General features: G+C 64.4%; 1 protein-coding gene across 1 annotated transcript in view; it reads right to left on the reverse strand.

Annotated features, from left to right (window-relative positions):
• SKI (SKI proto-oncogene) overlaps positions 1-13,697 on the reverse strand; it is a 49,843-nt gene extending 36,146 nt beyond the window's left edge. The window contains exon 1 of the mRNA XM_037062158.1: positions 12,676-13,697. Within this exon, the coding sequence (XP_036918053.1) occupies positions 12,676-13,644 (969 nt within the window). The 5' untranslated portion in view covers positions 13,645-13,697. The remainder of the gene's footprint in view (positions 1-12,675) is intronic.
• Positions 13,698-13,758: the final 61 nt, after the last annotated feature.

Genomic DNA, 13,758 nt, shown 5'->3' on the forward strand with positions numbered 1-13,758 from the left:
TCTGTCAGGGCAGAGCTGCCGCCAGAGTGGGCCCTCCACCAGCTGGGGGACAGTCCACCCCACACTGTGGACACCAGGAACACGCAAGAACACGTGCTGAGAATGCACTCCAGGTACCTGGAGCCGGCCCACCGTGCCTGGGCGTCCAATGGGCTGTGCGGGGAAACCTGCTCCCTCCGCACCTGAGCCCAGTGCGGCGCGCCCTGCAGAGCAGGCAGCCGGAAGCCCCCAGAGTGGACGGCGCGTGACCCCGTCTCTAAACCCCCGATTCCCTGCACTGCTAACCAGCCCTGAGTGTCAGAACAGGGCTCTGCAACTCTCCAGTACAAGGCCTCGGGAATGTGGGGCGCCTGCAGACCTGAGCCCTCCGCCGCCAGCGGGCTGTGGAGCCCCGCCCTGGCTAGTGACACTGGAAAGGCTGGGCCCATGGGCCCATGGCACCGGCCCTCCACTCCCCAGACTCCCAGGCACACCCAGACCAGCAGGACAGGAGCCCAAGCCTCTGAGCCTCTGAACCAGGTTCCCCACACACAGCTACTTTCGGAAAAACCTCGCTTTTCCAGGTAAGTAAGAGCTGTCCCGGGCTCGGTTCACCCCATGCAGGCCGGGCTGCAGGCGAGGGCCTGCCTCCGCTATCCCTCGAGACCACGTCCCACCAGCCTTGCTGGGAAACAGGACAAAGGCTTCCCATTCTGCCTCGGCGTCATCTGAAGGTCAACACTCGACAGAGTGGTAACAACCTAACCCTCTCACACGGCCCCCAACTGCGGCGCAGCTCCCTGCACACTCCCGCCCGTGCACACCGCCCGCCTGCGCACACCTACCTCCACAAGGTCCAGGAGCCTGTGGTGTCGTCAGCCCAGTGGTGGCTGCTGGCTTCCCCACGAGGGAGGAGGGGCCCGTGTGGACCCCCCAGACAGGGCCGCACCCAGAGGCACCGGCACATGCCCCACTGCGGACCTGCTCAGAGGAGTTGGTGGGACCTTGGAGGACCCCCATCAGTCCACCAAAGCGCCAGCTGCTGGCGCACCCCCTGCATTCCACTCACAGCACCTGTCCATCTGACTGGCCTGGCAGACTTGGCAGGGGGCCCACCGTGCCCACCCATGTGCCCACCCATGCCCCAGCAGGCTCCCATTGAAGGATCCAGCTTCGTCAGGGGAGGGTCAGGGCGGCTGGAAGCTGCGGCCCTGCACCACCAATGTGGGTGCACACGGGTCACCCACTCCCACAGATGGGGACACACTCCCCCAACCACTGGGCAGTGCCGCCTCTCTCGAACTTCTCCTTGGCCAGAAACGCCAAAATTACACCATCTACTACTTGCACAGAGAAGACAGAGAAGGAAGGAGGAGGTCAAAATCAGCTGCCAACAGTGATCTCTGCTCCACTCGCAGCTGTGGGCCCCTCCTGCCCCTTTCCGTGCACTCGGAGCAGAGGGGTCACCCACCCAGCAGGTGGGGCCCCAGCAGTTTTGCAGAACAAAAATCGAGGCTCCTCCTTTCAGGAGTCACTGGGGGGGGTGTAGTTGCCACTCTCCTACCCCAGCCCCTCATTAATATTCAACAGCCGAGACAAAGCCAGACGAGAGCTCAAGAGCTCGGAGCTCAAGGGGGCTCACCCAGCCCAGGGTCCGCCCTCCCAGGTCCAGGCCTGCACAGATGCAGGAGGCCAAGACGGGGTGTTTGGGAACCAAGTAACGGAAATGGCGGCTGTGGCTGAGTCATCAGCTCACCCAGGGCCACCATGGCGGGTGGAGGGGCTCCCCTGCGGACCATGGGCACTCATGCCGGCTCGCCTCCCGCAAGCCGCAGAGCTCAACAGCAAGCAGCCCTCCTGGGGGACCAGCATCAGCCAGGCCACCTGTCACCACGGCTCCTGCGACCAGCCGAGCCAAGCCAGAGCGAACCATGGCCGATAGCAGCCGGGACCTGGAAGCCCCCGTGAAGAGGCCACGAGCAGTGGTGCCCAGAGAGGGAGCGGCGAGGAAAGGGCCCAGCACGTGCTCCCTGCGGGCCGGCCCCCCTGGAGCCCAGCAGGGCTGAGGCTGAGGCTGCCCCCGCCTGCTGCCCCCTGGAGAAGAGCCCATGTCCAGCTGCCCCAGGGTGGGAGCGGCATCCCCTCACTCTGGGCCCAACACTTTCGGGGCCAAGACTAAAAGGAAAGGGGCACAGCCTTCGTGTGATGAGAGGCACCTTTTTGGGGGAGTCTACCCTCCTGTCACTCTTTTTAGAGAACTTCCTCTAGACCCCAGGGGTGAAGACCCATGGAGAGAGTGCACTGGGACTTGGGGGAGCCCCTCGAACCTGAGCCTCCTGCTGCCCGTCTCCCCTGTGGGACTCCAAGCCGGCAGTTAACCCTTGCCCCACCCACCCCAGCAGGTCACTGTCACCTCTAGCCCGACAGGGGCAGGTGCAGTGCCTCCTCCTAGGAAGAGGGGTCTCCAGCCCCCAACATCCTGCAGAAAGAGTTCTGGCAGGAGGCAGACGACGGGACATGGACAACATGCGGCAGACACGATACCAGCCAGCTGCTGGCATGTGAAAGGGCCAACACCCCAACACACAGCACCCTCACGGCCCAGCTTGGAGACGGCGAAGGATGGGCCCCGACACGTCTCTCCAGGAGATGCATGTGTGGCCAGCGTGCGCAGGATGACACGCACACGCAGTAGCGTCACAGATCGCCAGGGAAGCGCAGCGCAGGCCACAGGGAGGAGCTGCCTCACGCCCACTGGGGCAGCTCCTGTGGGGGGACCACTGTGGCCCGAAGCTCAGCTGCTCAGGAGGACGACCTGCTGTGCCAAGGTTACGAGTTTGATCCCCAGTCATGGCACAAGTCCGAGTCAACCAGTGAGTGAACCAACAATTTGGACTTTCTCTCTCTCCCTTCCTCTGTCCAACACCAATACAACTTGTTTTCAATGCAGCGCACAGTTCTGTTGTTGCTCAGTGACAGTTGTCCCCACTGTTCCATGACTCTTCCCCTGCCCCACCCACCACTGCGCTTGCCCCTGAGCCCTTCATACATGTTCCTTGACTTGCCCCTTCTCCTTTTCCATTTAGCTCCCTCTTCCCTCCCCTCTGGTCATGGTCAGTTTGTCCTTTTGTTCCACGTCTCTGGCTCTATTTCGCTTGTTTGTTTTGTTGATTAGGTCCCACTTACAAACGAGATGATACATTCGGGTTTCACTACCTGGCTTCCTTCACAGAGCATGGTGTTCTCCAGGTCCCCCCGTGCTGTAGCGAAGGGCAGGGGTTCACTCTTTCTGCTGCGCAGGGGCCACTGTGTAAAGGCACCACAGTTTTTGGACCCGCCTGTCTACCGACAGGCACTTGGCCCCTGTAAACACCACTGCAAACACTGGGGTACATGGATTCTTTTGAACCGGTGACTCAGGGATAAGAAAACTGTTTTTTTGAAAAACAGGTATCAGCCAGACATGGAGAAATCAGAAGCCCAAGCTGGGCTGGTGGGGCGGTCACTGGTGCAGACACAAAGTGTGAGGACCAGGGGTGTGCGCTCAGTACAACACACAGGAGGTGCCCTTCCCAGACTGCACACTCGTCACTACGTCACTGTCATCCAGGGTCACCACCACACTCTGCCACGTTCTCAAAAGTGTCCAGGGCGTCCAGCACAAAGCCAGTCACCCGCGTGACCTAAGGTACAGAAGAAACACACACTTCTGCACACCACATGTGTGAGTCTGTAGGACAAGGGAGTCACAGGCTGACCCGCCCACCCTCCCATGAGAAAGCCCTATGCCCCCAAAGTCACAGGTGTGGGGGGAGACACCCGCCATGCCAAGCCACCATGGGTCACAGGCTCCACCTCCCTGCAGGGGGGCGGCCAGCCGGTGCCACCACTTTTGAAACAGTTGGGCACAACCCGCCCTCTCCCTCTGGTGCTCCAGACACAGGCCTGCACGTGCGCCCGCCTGGAAGGGGGCCAGGCTGCAGCGTGAGCCTGGGAAGAACAGGGTAGACAGACACCGTGGGCAGGTCCCCAACGCACCTGCTGGGGGACATGGCTGGACCTGTCCCCCAGGGGCGCCCGCCCCCTAGAAAGGGTGCTTCTAGGAAGGGGCCCCAAGGGATGCAGCTGGAGAGCAGACATGGTGGCGGGCTGGCGGTCCCCGTGAGGTCACACATCGCCACGGCAGTGGAAGTCTGGGAAGTGCCACTTGTAATGACAAAAAAAGCAAGTGCCCGAGGTTTTAGATAAATTTCAGACCCTCGGCACCACCGGAGGCTCGACAATGCTGCGTGCTGGATCTGTGTGCAGGGAGGCACACACCAAAAGCCCCAGGCCCTGCACGGCAGCTATGGGATGGGAGGGCCGTTTCTGCAGAGGCGGGGTCCCCACACGAGTCTGGGGTGCTAAGGCACCCCGCTGGCTGCGCTGGGCACGCTGGCTGCACTGTGGCTGTGGCTTCCCATAATTCCCTACGCTCAGCAGACGCCAAAACTCTTAGACATGCAGTAGGGTGATGGCTGGGACCTGCTTTGGAAATCGCAGCCCTCTTGCCCAACATGAGGGAAGTGTCAGCTGAGAGGAAGCGAGTGGGTGCCACGATGTGAGGATGGGCACGGGTGTGGATGAGGCTCCACGGGGGATGAGCTCCGCAGGCCCCTCCCAACACAACACTGTCCACAGGCTGTCATGGTGGCTCCGACCCACGGCCGGTGCAGGGGACTCAGGCCACCGAGCTACTGCGCAGGGACGGGGCCGGTCAGCAGTGCCCTTGGAGGCCCAGCACCTGCCACCCCTGCCGAGCGGCACCTCGTGGGGCCCCCGCCCTGCTGGTCGGCCACTGTCCTCAGCCTCCAGGACTCACAGAAGGACGGTGGGAGGCCCTGTCACACAGACCCTGCACCTCAAGGGTGGACGTTCAGGAGGGAATCGGCTGCCAGCACGGCAGCACCCCGCTCGGGGAGGCGGCTCACCCTAGGGCGCCGAGGCCCCACACCCTGACGGCGGCGGCCACCGCTCCCTCTCCCTACCACCCCAGTCCGACGGCAGTGCATGCCCCCCACCCCCACACCCAGGGCCGAGCCAGCCCCGCTGCCCACTGGACGCACGCAGCCCACAGTGAGTCTCGTTTTCACAGTTTAAAGACCTTTATAGATCGAGACAAAATCGACTGGGGTCAGGCGAGCCGGGCAACACTTACTGCATACAAGGATGTTAAAAAAAAAAATCACAGTTTTGATAGTTCTGCAAAAAAAAACCTTAGCAAATTTACAACAAAACTGTCAAGTAATTAAAGCAAGGCACTTCACACATGAACTTAAACTGCTAATTAAAATCCCCTCGCTTAATTGACTACATTTGCATATCACTCAACTTGGGAGTGCAATGTTTCTAATGGTTTGGGCAAATTGGTTGTAACCTCAGGGAAACCAGCGGCAGCAGGAAGGGCCGGGCAAGTCTGGGGCGGCAGCAGCCTGACCTCAAGCAGGGGGTCCCCCGCCCCAGCTGGCATGGCCACTCACCCCAGCCCAGGAGCCCCACTGTGGCCCAGGGCGAAGACAGTCGCTCCCCGATGCCCAGCATGCCCGCCTCAAGCTCCCGGGCCGGCTCTGGAACGGCAGGTGAGACAGGCGCACGGCCCCCTGGGAGCGCGGCCCTTCCCGGCAGCGCAGCCCGACCGCCCCGCCTGTCCCGGCCCCTCTGCTCAGCATCTGTGAACGCACACTGCCCCCCCCGCCCCGCAGCTGGACCTGTGGGCCCACACTCAGCACCCCGCCCTGCGTGGGACACTGCGCCGACCACAGCCCTGTCTTGCTCTGGCAGCGAGGCAGACGGCGAGTGGCCACGGTGTCAGAAGGCAAATGGGAGCGCGGCCTCAAGGACGACAGAGGGCACGACAGCCCGGCGCAGCCACGAGGCCACAGGTAGCCTCAAACAGGACCACCGGCCCCGCCACAAGCGGGACCACACACACCATCACAGACTCGCCCCCAACAAACGCCGGCTCTGCACAGGGACGGGGAGATCTGGAAAGCAGGAACCCCAGGACCCACGAGGAGGGGGGACGCAGCCTGGCACCCACCCCACCTCCGCTGCTTCCATGTGGGTGCCTTGCCCACCCGCCGGGCCTGAGCCACAAAGCAGCGCCACAGGCTGGGACCTCACACAAAAGGCCAAGGGGACAGTGAAGGGACTGGGCTGCGCGGGAGGCACTGGCCCTCCATCAGAGATCCCCACGGGCCACCCAGAGGCTGCAGCCCTGCTGGGGACCGGCACCAGCTGCCCGTCACAGCCAGGGTGGCTGTGCTCCCACACAGGGATGGGAGGGGCTTCAGGACCAAGTCATCTCCCAAGAGCCCCTCAGCCGTGGCTCTGGGTGCACAGGGCTGCGTGGCCCGGACGGGCCTGGGGGACCCCTCGCCTGGCTGGGAAGAGTGGTGCGCAGGACCCCGGCCAGGGCCCTCCAGCAAGTCACACACAGCTGGTCCCGGGTGACTGGGCCGACAGCCCCTGGGACGGAGGGAGGCCCATGCAGGCCTACAGGACAGTCCGACACCGGGGGAGCCCCCGTGTGCCCTTGCCCCCGACCCCACCGTGCTCCTGGCTCTGTCAACCTGCTCCCCCATGCCACCCACGTGTGGAGTTTGAGCCCAGGGGTTGGGGTGCACAGCTCTGCTGCCACCGATGACAGTCACTCCCTCGCATGTGGGCCGAGAAGGGCCACACCAGAGCCCTGCAGGCACCCCAGGCCCTCCAACAGCTGGGCTCCGACAGCCCTCCGGACAGAAGGGAGCCAGACCAGGGTGCCAGCCACACCCCCTTCCCCACCTGCAGCCCCAGAGCTGACCTCCGGCCACTGCTGCCACCAGCACCCGTGCCTCTGCCCCAAGCAGAAAGCCCGTCCCCCCAGAAAGCGCCTCTGTCTAGGGTACAGCAACTCAATACTCCAGTGGCGGCCATGCTGGGCGGCTGCCACTCAGGAGGCAGGACCTGGTGTCCCCCCGGGGCCTCAACCAATCCCGAGGAGGCTCTCGGCCCTGCTGCTCCCAGGCAGCAGGACAGAGCAGCCACGGAGCCTGACAGCAGAGCACGCCGTGCCTCTGGGAGTCACGGATGGGTGCTCGCCCGGCCCGGAACCAGGGGCCCCACTGTGAGCAGGCCCCCACCCCCACAGCCCTGGCGACAAACACACGGCCACAAACACAGTGCCACAGGGGAACCCAGACCGCTGCGGGCTGCGCGCCCAGAGTCTCGCCAGGACTTCCTGAATTCTCCCCGACGGCGGCAGAAGCGAGAGGCCGCGGCAGCTGTCTTTGCATCTTCATGTGACGCATGAGTGAGATCAGAGGAGCCACCCGAGGGCAGGGCCTAAGCACCCTCCCAGGCGCAGGCCAAGACGCCCCCCCACAGGCCCCACACACAGCAGACCAGTGCCCCCGTGGGCCCCGGGCACCCGTGGGCTCCCCCACCCCGCGGGTGTCCGGCCCATTCTGACCCTTCTTCCACATGCCCCCGGGGCCCCCACTATCTCCTCTGACCTTCACACCAGGGCCAGAGTCCTTCGCTCTAGTCAATGAGCAGACGCAAGTGCGGGTGACTCCCAAGCCACAGGACCCCTGGGACCCCAGCGAGGCCCCACCCTGCCGGGCGCTCCCGCACGCCGCATGGGAAGACAGCAAGCCTGGTGCGGGCCCTGGCCGCAGGCGTGCCCGGCTGCTCCGAGTGTGGGGCCCTCAGGAACCCGTCCTGTGTCCGGAGAGAGGCAACATCAGAGCCGCCCCTTCCTCTACCGACCACCCTGGGGCCCCACTAGGTGCTTCCTGAGTGGACTGGGCCACCTGAACCCCCTCACCTGGCCCACCCGGGCCCCTCCACGCCCACCGGCCCTGGCGGCTCCAACTCAAGGCTGGCCACTGAAACCGCATCAGGCCGGGGGCCGGCCCCCACTCCCCGCACACTCCCGAGCGACAACTTCCTGTTCCTTCCACGACTCCGGCCCGCCCTCCACATCTGAGAGAAACACAAGGCGCACCCGGCACCACCATGCCACCGCCAGCGGCCTCGGGGAGCAGAGCCTGCCCTTCCCCGCCGCTCACAGACCCGACGGAAATAACTCGGCCTCTGTGTTTTGACTCAAACAAAGGAACTTGTAAAAAACATTTCGGTTGAAACTTGCGTAACTCCCTCAGTGGAGAAACCCTCCCGGCTTTCACAATCCTTAGGAAGAGACACATTATTGCTGCTGTGTGACAGTCTCCACGCCACAGAGAGCCACCACGGCCGCCAGCCACGGGTACCTCCCGCCAGACAGCCAGGGTGCAGGCCCGGAAGTGCCTGGCGGCCAGGGGTGTGGACGGGGCGGGGGCCACACTCTGCAGACGGCCTCACCTCCCGCCCTGCCGACACCCCGCGCAGACAGCCACTCACTGCCGGAGGTTGGGAAACCGGGCACCATGAGGCAATGACCTTACCCTGGAAGCCCTGCGATGACCAAGGGACCCTGAGAGCAGCAAAGGCAGGAGCAGAGGCCACTCAATGACCCTGTGGCTCCCAAGTAAGACCCCCACACTTGCCCTGGCTGGTGTGGCTCAGTGGATTGAGCGCGGGCCTGTGAACCAGAGGATCGTGGTTCGATTCCCAGTCAGGGCACATGCTTGGGTTGCAGGCCAGTTCCCAGCAGGGGACGCGTAAGAGGTAACCATACACTGATACTTCTCTCCTTCCTTTCCCCTCTAAAGATAAATAAATAAAACCTTTAAAATAAAAAAAGACCCCCACGCCAAGGAACCCTGGAAGAACAGCAGTGCAAAAAAGATTCTAGAACAGACAAGAGGACCATTAGTGGGAAACCTCCCAGACACGGTTCGGCTCACTGCAGACAGACAAGGCCCGCAGCCCTGCCCCCACCCCACTCACACAGCCATCCACAGGGCAGGGGGCCTCAACCTCAAAGCAGGACCCCAGGTGCTACCCACCTTCTCCAGCCGAGCGTCTGGAACCAGAAAATCACCAGGGGTCTCCACAGACACACAGAACAAACCAAGTGGACAAAGGAACAGCTGACCATCTGAATCTCTGCCCGGTCCTGAAAACCAGGGGTGAGCACCGCCACCCACTGGGATGCTCCTGACGCCACTCCGTCCCGAGGGAACCCCAGCTCCAAGGGCTGCCTGCACCTCCCTCAGAGGAGTGTCCACGACCCCCACCCCCACCTCCGCACCTGGAAGCCACCGTCCCTCCCCATGGGCACCAGGACACTCCACAACGCTGACACCTGCCCAGGGCCCTGCGTCGGGAAAACGCCACAGTCTAAGCAGGGAAGCCATTGGGGGACGCGGGGAGGACATGTCTGTACTGAGAACTCTACTCCCAGCTGCGGGTGCCCACCCCCGGCCCTCAGGGCCCCGGCCCCCCCTCTGCCTCAGCCAGGTGACAGGGGCGAGTCCATAGAAAAGAGCCCTGCAGAACTTGAGCATCAGGAGGACAGAGGCTCGGCTCCTCCGGTCCGAGACCCAAGACACGGAGCCACAAGCAGCGCCTCTGGGGAGCCCACTCTTGGGGGCACAGCACTGCCTGCGGACCCCCCGAGGGGAGGGCCCTGGTCACCCAGCAGCCTCGCCCAGGCGGGCGGCACCCAGCCGGGAAGACTGTTGCCTCCTTTGAGATTGACAGCTCCCTGGGCTACTAGGAGGTCAGCCCAGCCGAGTCCAAATGCCATCAGACAAGCCCAAGGGGGACGGACAGAGTGGACTGCACAGAACAGACGGAAGGAGTGGGAGCCGAGACCCTCCTCTCCTTGCCACGTGTTCCCACCACTCGTCTGTACCCTTCTCCTGACACCAACACCTAAACGCCAGCGAGAAATAAGACAGCAATGGCCACGTGAGGAAACTGAGGCACAGCATGGCTGATGCTCCAGGTCACGCAGCCCGTAAGAAGCAGGGTGAGGACCGGGAACCGCCCCAGTGGCCCTGCGCCTGGCCCACAGCCGGCTGCCAGCTGCTAGGGGAGCGACTCTGGACAGCCCAGAACACTCGGTTGGGGACCCCGTAAGATCAGTGATGTCACCGAGGAAGGCCACCAGCCTGCAGGAGCCACGCTGCCTTCACAGGATTCCAGGGCGCAGAGCTGGCACCTGCCCCACGTTCAGTCCCACACTGGGGCAGCCACAGGAACCACCAGCCCACCGCGGCTGGGCCGCAAGGAGGCAGCGCGAGCAGAAGCTGGGGGGAGGCAGGACATCATGCAGTCACCAGCCCCTCCCACCAGCGGTGGCCCAGGAACACTCACCGCGTGACCCTTCAGCAGGAAACCTGCCGGCAGCACCTGGGACACGGTTCTGCTCACTCCCACCCTCCGCCCCGGGTCGCAGCCCCTGCGCCCCCTGCGCCCCCCCTCCGCCCTCTCCCTCAGCGCGTCAGTCACTAGAACAGGCCACGGAGGAAGGGAGGAAACCGAACGCACGCTTCAAGTGCACTGTCCAGGACACGCGGGGGGGGGGGGGGTGCGTGCCGAGACAAGCAGGGTGCCGGGTCTAGGCGGCTGCGACCCCCCTCCCCACTCGGTGCCTCTGGCATGTAGACACACCAACACACGACTGTGTTAGGAAGACTGAAAAGGGACCACGCACCCCAAACTCGCAACTGTGCCAGCCCAGCCGAGGCAGCAGGACAGGGGTGAGGCTGGCACCAAGAGCCCCTAAGGCAGTGAGGCCTGAGGAGCCTGGGGAGGGGCTGGCAGCCAGCAGGTCAGTGTGCGGGCCTGGAAGGAGGACTAGGCCCAACTGTGAGGGCAGGCCTGGGGACCCCCAACCCCGTGAGAAACTTCTTTTAAATCAGCACGTGAGGTTTCCGAGCAGCTCTAGGAGACCGCTGAAGGAAGAGGGTGGTGAGGGCCCTCTGCTAAAACGACCAGAGAGTGTGCTCCGGCCCCTTCTCGGAGACTGTGGCTCAGGGGACTGGCCTGCTCGCTCCCTGGGCAACGCTGGGGCCTGCGACTCAAGCTGGGCCTTCCCTGAACTTAAGGACACCTGGCCCAGAACTGAAGGGCCTGCTGCCAGGACGCCCGGGCCTGAGTCTGCAGCTGTGACAGAAAGCCAAACCCAGGAAGACAAGAGACCACAAACACACATGACCCAGATCGGGACACACGCATGGACACACCCTGCCTGAGAAGACCCTCTGCTGTCTGTGGGGAAGGTCAGTGGCCGCCACAGCCTTGTCCAGCAGCTCCATTCTGCTGCAACCCACCGACCCCGCACGTGGCCTCCCTTGGGCCACACCAGCTGCACAGGGCTCAGCCACCCCAAACAGAAGGCCCCCGATTCACAGGGAGGGCCCATCGTGCCACCCAGGGCTACCTCCCTGTCTGAGACGGAGGGCCCGCTGCGAGCCTCTCCACCAGCACCCCCACCACACACCGTCCACTCAGACCCGCCCGCCCAGCGGCCACCTGGGTACCGGCCGAGGCCAGAAAAGCCCCCGACACAGGCACAGGCGCACACACACCCCCGCGGAGGCCCCTCCGAGCACAGGCGGCAGGGCCTCGTTTTCCCCAGCCCCTCCTCCACCCCGAGACTGACACTCTGCTGGAGGGGCGCCCGGAGAAAATCGGGCGGGAGCCTCTATTCACAGATTCAGAAAAAGGAGTTCGATGCAATGGCTGAATTCATGAGGCCTCCCCAGAACAGCCAGGCCGGGGCACGTCCTGCGTGTGCGGTGCAGGAAGCCCCGGCACTGAGAGGGAAGTTGCAAACACCTGGGAGGGGCAGACGCCAGAGAAGTCAGTGAGGACCTCAGAGGCTGCTTTCTGTGTCTGGTGGCCTGGGAGTTGCCTGGGTCCCAGACACCCCAGCGGGCAGACGACAGAGCCTGGGCCGAGCCCTCCCCGCCCTCGGCGCCCTCCAGCTTTTCCGGGAGAAGGAGAAGGAAATGGGCGAGTCCAAAACAAGTCCCAAGCTGGGCTACCCCAACTCGGAACCCCGAGTGCCTGCTGATTCGGCACGGTGTCCGGTGCCCTCACCCCACAGGGGGGACTCTAGATTTACTCCCTCGAAGGGCCAGGGAGATGTACAGAGCTGGAGTCCCCGAGTCTCGGCCCCCTGCCACCAGCACCTGGACACCTAGCTTCCTTCGTCAGTGCGTCTCCCAAGACTTTAAGGCACAAAAGGCCCACCTGGCCAAATCCTCTCTCCCGGGGATGGCGGGCAGGCACCTGTCTGCGAGCCTGGGGGCTCCAGGGTGATGGCTGTGCCCTTCGCCTCCACCTGGTTCGGACACTCTCATGGGTACCCTGAGGAAGGCCGCGGTCTCAGCACCCCGGCCTGGGCCCAGCCCAGATCTAGCTGCCCCGGCTCTGGCGGGAGCATCGGAGGAGCGAGGCCTGCCCTTCCCACCTATCTGAGCAGTTGCCGAGCCTCAGGAGGGCTCCTCCACCCGCCAGGTGGGGCCCCGGCTCCCCGGCCCCCATGCCCAGGGCAAGGTGGCTGGTCCCAGAGGTTGGGCAGGAGGAGGCCTTCCCTCCACAACTACATGGCCGTCGACAGGGACTCTAAACCGCCCGGCTTTCTTTAAAACAAAGCAAAACCCTAAAACGTGGGAGCAGACAGAAACACAGAGACAGAGGCCCTGGCCAAAGAGGGTCCCCACCCCCTCCCCAGCCCTGCCCCTCCCCCCTGCTCAGAGGCCAGGGGACACTCACCCGGGGCACCCGCCGCTTGTATTTGCTGCCGTAGTCGAACTTCTCCTTCACGTCGTCCAGGCAGCGACCGAGGCGCGCCTGCTCCTCCTTGCCCGTGTAGTCCTGGCTCAGCAGGATGTAGGCCCGCCAGTTGGCCGAGTCGAAGCCCCAGTGGCAGGTCCGGTTCTCAAGGGCCTTGTGCGAGTGCACCACGAACTTGTGTGGAGGGTACATGAGGCGGCAATCGAGGCACTGGATGCAGGCGGCGCTGGGGCTGCTGTAGAGCTCCGGCACCAGCAGCCCCTTGCACTTGCCGAAGCACTCGTGGTACACGCGCACGCTGCGCTCGCTGAGCTCCAGGCCCAGCGCCAGGCTGGCGGCCAGCTCCTTCTTGCAGGGCGGCGGGTAGGCGCCCCCGTACAGCAGCGCGTTGCACAGACGCTCCGCGTCCGTCTTGGTGATGAGCCCGCACGAGGGCGCCGAGAAGGGCAGGATGCCCATGACTTTGAGGATCTCCAGCTGGTCGGCCGTGCAACGCGAGCAGTAGATGTGAAGCTCGTCGCACACCGAGTTGATCTGCTGCAGCGAGAAGTCGCGCAGCACCGAGTTGAGGATCTGCGGAAGGCACAGGCGCTTCTCGCCGCCCACCACGAAACACGAGATGGTCTCGCCCTCCAGGACGGTCTCGCAGCGCTCGGTGGAACGATCAGACGGCATGAAGAAAGGCCCAGGCAGCACGGGCGGCGGCGGCTGGATGGCGGGCAGGTGCAGTACGGGCGGCGGCTCAGCGGCCGCGGGCACCGGCGCGGGCACCGTGGCCGCGCCCGCCTCCTTGACGCTCTCCTTCTTGTAGGCCTCCTGCGCCCAGCGCGCCGAGAAGGCTGCCGGGCCGCCCAACGAGCTCATGGAGCTCAGATGGAACTGCTCCAACGTCTTCTGCAGCCCCGGGTGCGGCTGGAAGCCGCCGCGACCGCTGGCCGCCGCCTCCATGGTGCGCTCCGACTCCCCGGGCCGCTCCCGCTCTCGCGCGCCCGGACCCCCGCGGCCCCCGCCGCCGCCCCGCGCGCCCAGGCGGCGGCCCCGGCCCCAGGTGTGCTGCCGCCC

The sequence above is a fragment of the Sturnira hondurensis genome, unplaced genomic scaffold, assembly GCF_014824575.4.
Source record: "Sturnira hondurensis isolate 20B ecotype Veracruz unplaced genomic scaffold, ASM1482457v3 Scaffold0013931, whole genome shotgun sequence".
NCBI classification, from domain to species: Eukaryota; Metazoa; Chordata; class Mammalia; order Chiroptera; family Phyllostomidae; genus Sturnira; species Sturnira hondurensis.